Source organism: Echinococcus granulosus (genome assembly GCF_000524195.1).
Source record: "Echinococcus granulosus chromosome Unknown EG_S00434, whole genome shotgun sequence".
Classification (NCBI taxonomy): Eukaryota; Metazoa; Platyhelminthes; class Cestoda; order Cyclophyllidea; family Taeniidae; genus Echinococcus; species Echinococcus granulosus.
Genome location: NW_020170813.1, coordinates 3,227 through 4,166, shown reverse-complemented (window position 1 = coordinate 4,166; position 940 = coordinate 3,227). Strand labels below are relative to the sequence as shown.

Sequence of the window (940 nt, the reverse complement as noted above, 5' to 3'; positions counted from 1 at the left end):
CAAGTTGCAGGCTGTGGCTCAGAGTGCACTGTTGGTGCAGCTGCATCGTAGGTGATTGTCTCCATTGAAGAATGCATTTTGTTGCTTCTTCTTGTGGCACCATCATCACCACCCAAAATGCTGCAGCCCAATTCACGGGGTCAAGTACATGTGTTACCGATGTGGACACTTCCAATGATAAATTAGCAAACAGTGCTAATGTAAAGGATCACGCTCCCATCTTCCTAGTACACAGTAGTTATAATGACTGAAATATCCTGCTAAATGGATTCTCATTCAAGAAAACAAGTAAAAAGAGAACGGACCATAAGAAGATCACAACAGGTGCATTCAAGAAATGCGATTCGAGCAACAGTCTGGACCATCACCCCGATCGCTGATCCGCCTGCTGGGCACCTGGACCACGATATATCAACTGGAAAAATTAGCATGTTATTAATATTTCACCCTAATATACTGGCAGTGCACTATTATATATTCAACATATTATGTGTTGCTAGTTGTCAAATCAGAAGTAACATCTCCTTGACAGAAAACGACGTCATTCAACAACGCAAAGATTCGAGTTGTATATAATGTTGAGGCAACTTTTGAAGGCAGTTTGAACAATGCACAGGATCAACGTAGCTCAGTAAAACCGGTTATCCCATCATTTCCTCCCATTCACTTTACCTTTCTAGACGTCCACATCTACACTTTTCCTCTCCCCAACTCATCCTGCTTTTATCCATACTCCATGCAGCTTCCTCCTATCAGCCTAAACATTTAATTATAGGTTTGCTCAAGGCAATATTACCTTTTCTTTGCGTTGAACGTGCCCCATGTATCTCGAACATTGGAATGCTATGACCTACTACCACTTTTTACTCCGTGTTTATCACTCTTCTCTGTTACCTTCTCACTGCTAACCCCTTAAGTCTTGCTTCATGGCCCGAAGAGG

The 940-nt window shown here is 42.2% G+C and overlaps 1 protein-coding gene across 1 annotated transcript; it reads left to right on the top strand. All coding sequences in view use genetic code 11, as the record gives it.

The window, feature by feature from the left end:
• Positions 1-264: 264 nt before the first annotated feature.
• Positions 265-576, top strand: EGR_11163 (hypothetical protein; the record flags this gene model as incomplete). The annotated part of the gene is made up of 1 exon (XM_024500410.1): positions 265-576. The coding sequence occupies one exon, from the start codon at positions 265-267 to the stop codon at positions 574-576; it is 312 nt and encodes a 103-aa protein (XP_024345176.1).
• Between the last annotated feature and the right edge of the window lie 364 nt (positions 577-940).